Here is a 5,949-nt window from a genome sequence, read left to right on the forward strand (position 1 = left end):
CCCAAATTGACACCGGAGAGGAAACAAATCATTTACTAAATTACCTTTATTTTTCATACATACACGCATTTATTGTATTTTATTATTTTTCATACAAACACTCATTTATTGTATTTTAATTATTGTATTTTATTTAATATATATAACTTTTTTTTAAAAAAGCTAAATTAATTCACCCAAATTGACACCGGAGAGAATCGAGAATCGAACTTGAGACTTTAAGGAGGAGCACACTCCTAGACACCAAGCCTATACCATGAGACCAACCCAAATGAATTTTAATATATATATATATATATATATATATATATATATATATATATAACTTTAATCACTTCTTAATTCTCAATTCAAAATATTATTTTCATACTATTACATTATTAGTATTATTTTTACATAGAGAAATGGCAAAGTCATCATAAGCTTACACACACAAAGTGGATGTGTCGGGGTTCGAACCCCGGTCAAAACGTCCGACCTAACAAATTCGACATTTTTGTCAGTTGAGCTAGAACTTATGTGACACATTATTATTATTATTATTATTATTATTATTATTATTATTATTATTATTATTATTATTATTTATTTTTGTTATGTTCAAAATCGCAACTTTTTTGAAGTTAAATGATTAAAAATGCATTTAAGCAAAAACATAAAGCCCATTTTTTATCTTACCCGGTGGGCTTGTGTATTGTTAAAGGATAACCATAGAAACGTGGCAGACGCTGCTGAATTCATCTCACACCGCAGAATCAATCTCTCAAGTTTTCAAATTCTTCACCGGTATTATCTCTCAATTCTCACTCAATTCATTTTGTATCAATCTTTATTATTATTATCATCATCATAGTAAAAGCACTTAAGGTGTTTGTAACATTGCCAAATAGAAAAAAAACCGAAAATGTTGATTTATGTATTGTAACGTTTGCATCATTACATTGCATAAAACATATCCTTCAATTCAACCATGGCCACACTACTGAATACAGTTTCTCCAGTTTCAAATTTACCTGTAATATCTAAAAGAAACGGTTACAGTTTCTTATCTAACCATGTTCCGAATTTTCACAATAACACTTTCACTTTGAAGAAAAAGTGTTTTTCTAGGGTTTTAGCTTCGACCCACATCACAATTCCCTCAAAAGATTCAGTTTTTAACCTGCCCAATTGGAAAGATGGGAAGAATGACCGTAAAAGTAAGGAAATGAGACTCAATGATGCATTTCTTCATTTGGAACAAATGGTTGGTAAGGGTAATAAGCCTGAGGTAACTCAAGCAACTCAGCTTTTGTATGATCTTTGTAGGTCTGGTAAAGCTAGAAAAGCTGTTAGGGTCATGGAGATTATGGTGAGTTCAGGTATTATACCGGATGCTGCTTCGTATACATTTTTGGTTAATTATTTGTGTAGGAGAGGTAATGTTGGGTATGCAATGCAATTGGTTGAAAAAATGGAAGCCAATGGTTTTCCTACTAATACTGTTACTTATAATACTTTGGTTAAAGGGCTTTGTATGCATGGGAAATTGAATCAGAGTATGCAGATTTTAGATAGGTTGATAAAGAAGGGTCTTGTTCCAAATGTAGTTACATATTCTATCTTGATTGAAGCTGCTTATAAGGAAAGGGGAGTAGATGAAGCAATGAAGCTGCTAGATGATATAATTGCCAAGGGCGGCAAGCCTAATTTGGTTAGCTACAATGTGTTATTGACGGGGCTGTGTAAGGAAGGTAGAACTGAAGATGCTATTAAGCTTTTTAGAGAATTGCCGGAGAAAGGGTTTAAACCTTGTGTTGTGAGTCATAACATTTTGCTAAGGAGTTTGTGCTATGAAGGGCGATGGGAGGAAGCGTACGAGCTTTTGGCGGGGATGGATAGAGATGGTCAGGCTCCTTCTGTCGTTACTTACAACGTATTGATCACTTCTCTTTCGATCGATGGAAGAATCGAACAAGCTTTCAAAGTTTTAGATGAAATGACGAAGAGTGGATTCAAGGTGAGTGCTAATAGCTATAATCCGATTATTGCTCGTCTCTGCAAGGAAGGGAAGGTGGATCTTGTAGTTCAGTGTCTAGACCAAATGATTAGTCGGCGCTTTCATCTTAATGGAGGAACATACAATGCTATTGCCTTGCTTTGTGAGCGAGGTATGGTGAATGAGGCTTTCTTAATACTTGAAAGATTGGGTAAAAAACAGAACTACCCTATTTCTGATTTCTACAAAAATGTGATTACACTTTTGTGTAGGAAAGGGAATACATATCCAGCCTTTCAGATATTATATGAGATGACAGTGCATGGATTCACACCTGATTCCTATACTTACTCGTCTTTGATAAGAGGAATGTGTAGGGAAGGAATGCTCGATGAGGCTCTCCAGATATTCGGGATTTTGGAAGAACATGACTATGTGCCTCATGTTGATAACTACAATGCACTTATACTTGGATTGTGCAAATCTCAAAGAATAGACATGTCGATAGAGATATTTCAGATGATGGTCAACAAAGGATGCATGCCTAATGAGATGACCTATACCATTCTTGTTGAAGCACTTGCTTTTGAAGAAGAAATGGAGTTGGCAGCTACCCTGTTGAATGAGTTATATTTGAAAGGGGTTCTGAGCCAAAGTACGGTTGAAAGACTTTCTATGCAATACGACCTCAAGCAGTTAACAGGGTAGAGAGATATATATAAGAAAAGAATGTAAGTAGGGATTTTGCCTCTTTCAGCTTTAGTACTTGAATGCTTGAAATTTTGTTTGAATTTATAATTTAGAGATGAATAATGGAAGTTTCAAAGCAGAGAATTCGCTGCTGACTGCACGCTCTCTCTCATGGTTTAAATTTATCTCTGCTTTTTGAATTGAGGCTTCTTAGTGTTTTCAATAATTTTTGTAATATACATTTGTCATTGGTTTATTTGCTTCTTAGAACACAAATTTCTTATCTGATATTAGCATATATTATTACACTCTCTTGTTCAAATATATCATTTAGGGTGTGTTTGGTTGTGTGAAGAAAATGAGAAGATAGAAATAGGTGAGAGAGAGTGTGAAAAGAGAGAAATAGATGAGAAATAGAGTAGATTTGATGGGTTGTTTGATATAAGAGAAAGAAGAGAGAAATAGAAGAGAGAGAAGTGTTGATTATGTCTAAAAGTACAATAATGCCCCTGCTATTTTTTATGAATAGACTAAAATTAAGTTAATCCTGTTTAGCTTAAAAAAAATAAATGCACTACCAAAAAAAACTTAAATAAAATAAATAATTCATTAAATTACTTAATACTTGATTTAGTTAACTAAATTAATCTCACTAATTACTACTAATTTAAATGATTTAAAATAATAACTTTAACTATTAATTAATGAATTAACTTGTCTATAATTCTAGTTTTATATCAATCAGCTAATTATTTTTTTATTTCATTAAAACATTGCCTTACATCATCGTACATGGAAGAAAGAAAAAAAACCACATCTCCTCAAATCTCAGTCACCCACCGTCCCACTCTCAACTCAATCCCTTTACCTTTCCTAAAATCTCATCAGCCATTGCCACCAAAAAGAAAGCTTTTGTTTCATCCATCTAATAGACAATAGATCTACTCTCACTCACAAATTTCACCCCAAAAAATCCAGCAACAATTGATTTCTGTAGATAACGTCATTATGTTCTTTCCTGCGTGCTTGTAAAAACCTCCATGGATCTTTACTTTAGCTTAGATCTATGTTCTATTTTGTGAAATACAATATCAATTTTAAAGGGTAGAAATGGAAACATGCTTCCTCCATCACATTTCTTCGCACCTGGGAGAGAACTAGAAAAAGCGTGGGTCCCATAGGAATTTGGTCTCTCTTTGCTACTTCTCTGCTGTCCCAAACAGGAGAAATGGTCTCTCTCTCCCTTATTTCTCTCTCAGCTATTTCTCTCGCAGCAATCTCTCTTGTTCCAAACACACCGTTAGTGCAACTGCAAATGCTCAAATCTGGCAGGTTATTAGCCTTTACTTCCCTTTTCTTATGAGTGCTTTGGAAATATCCTAAGCCCTTAATGCATACATATTGCTAACTTGAGAAGTTAGACCTCAATGTGACTCAAAATGCTACTCAATTGTAAACAGCAGTACTACTTCACGTTTTAAGTCCTCCTTTTGGACTTTCTCGAAGGAGAAAGCTGATCGTATAAAGTGATTGTTATGCGCCTTAAACTAAAAAGTGATTGTTATGCAGCAGAAATCAGGCACATGGTCAGGATCTAGACACCAAGTCACCAATTGTTGTGATTTGCCTTCCTGTCAAAGGGTTGAATTAGTTTTTAATGCAATAAAACGAAACATTTGATTCGCTGCTGATGTTGATTACACAGTTTTCATTCTGTGATACAGTTAAAATGTGATACTAATTAGAAGGTTTTGACTAGTTGATTGCAGAATTTTCAATTGTAGGACATTCAAATGCATTTATCTGTCATGTGAATGACGTTTTGTACTTTATAATAAATCAAGGTGTATACACAATACATGCACAAGGCTTTGTTATGATCTTACCAAAATGACATGACTCATGTAGACTCCTAATGAACCAACTTTACACCATTCTTCTAAGAAAACAAACATTTTATTTGAGCTTAAGGAAGTTGGGTGTATAAAAATTACATGTTGTAGTCGGAAACTCCAAAGAAGATAAGTGTGCAAATCATATGATACATTAATAGTGTTTTGACTTCGTGTTGAAAAGATCTTGGATTTTTTTTTATCAAAGAGATTAAAAAAAAAGGATAATGTCCAAACCATAGAACATATACGGCAAGTTAAGCTTAAACAGGTCTATTTAACTGCATATGGTTTGATTAAAAAAAAAACAATGCAAACCAAGTACTTGTTGCAGAAAAACTAAAGATATTTTTTATCAAAAAAACTAAATAAAATTTTCTAAATTTAAATTAAGATCAAAGTAAGAACTAATAGAAGACATTAAAGTACCATCCAATATTTGCTAACAAGGGAATGAAAGGTCAAGAATAAAATCACTTTCTTTTTCCTTAGACAAAGTGACGCTCAAAATTGTGATTTATGCATCTTATCATTTGTAACCGAGTCCATTTGTTGAGGATTTGGTTCCTTTCTCAGAAAACTTTTTTCAAGGGCTCACAGTAACATCCATCAATCTAGGCCAAAAATATCAAAAGGTCTTTGATCCTGCCTTACTGAAAAATGAGACCAGCAAGGGAGAAAGGAATTTAGGTACCATTGATGCTTGGCTGCAACTGGTGAGGCATGACTGAGGGAAGAGAATGACTCGCAAATCCAGTGCTTCGACAAACACCAAGAATGTGGCAGTTGATGACCGCACATGAGCTCTCAATGTGCGTTAAGCAAAACTAAGCCGGTGGCTTTTATATGAAAAACTAATGAAGTTCAATAAATCCACCAAATTAAAAAAGATAAACTAGGTTACATCATAATCTAAAGTTATGATGAAAAACCAAAAAACGTGTGCTTCTATTACCCCCAAAACCTTAATGTATTTAAGAGCCACATCAGAGCATGACTGGGCTCTGTTTGAGAGGTAAGAGCAAAAGGAATGGAAGAAATTAGAGAGTGGAAGATAAAGGGAGGGAAATATTGCACCTATTTTGAAAGTATTTTTGCAGAGGATGAAAGGAGAATAGTTATGACTATTATTTTCTTTAGTTTGATACCATTATAGAGATGAGGAAGCCTAAAGTCCACATCTAAGAGACTTGGTTGGAATACCAAAGTGGACAGGGTGCAAAGCTTGAACACATAATATTCACATCATAATTCATACTTAAACATGTGTTTCAAAATTCACATGAAAACGGTCTCACAACTACCAAGTTTTCCCCTCATTAAGATGACTTTCATGTATTTAATCACAAAAGATGAAGAAAAAAATATCAGCAAGGGCAAACTGAAGCA

At 33.9% G+C, this 5,949-nt stretch overlaps 1 protein-coding gene across 2 annotated transcripts; it reads left to right on the forward strand.

The window, feature by feature from the left end:
* The first annotated feature begins 671 nt into the window (after positions 1–671).
* On the forward strand, positions 672–2,976 carry LOC146949113 (Pentatricopeptide repeat (PPR) superfamily protein). Of its 2 annotated transcripts, XM_085745210.1 has the most exons (2): positions 672–786; positions 1,309–2,976. In XM_085745210.1, the coding sequence occupies exon 2, from the start codon at positions 1,340–1,342 to the stop codon at positions 2,684–2,686; it is 1,347 nt and encodes a 448-aa protein (XP_085601336.1). In that variant the 5' UTR covers positions 672–786; positions 1,309–1,339; the 3' UTR covers positions 2,687–2,976. The 2 variants fall into 2 exon arrangements, with proteins under 2 accessions (XP_085601336.1, XP_085601335.1); XM_085745209.1 differs by having other exon boundaries at positions 672–2,976.
* The last annotated feature ends 2,973 nt before the right edge of the window (positions 2,977–5,949 follow it).

The sequence above is a fragment of the Medicago sativa genome, chromosome 2, assembly GCF_051527215.1.
Source record: "Medicago sativa cultivar Bolivia chromosome 2, Bolivia_mono, whole genome shotgun sequence".
Taxonomy (NCBI): Eukaryota; Viridiplantae; Streptophyta; class Magnoliopsida; order Fabales; family Fabaceae; genus Medicago; species Medicago sativa.

Bases quoted from the DNA above. Each gene is read 5' to 3' on its own strand.
- LOC146949113 (XM_085745209.1), top strand. From the start codon at position 971: ATGGCCACACTACTGAATACAGTTTCTCCAGTTTCAAATTTACCTGTA.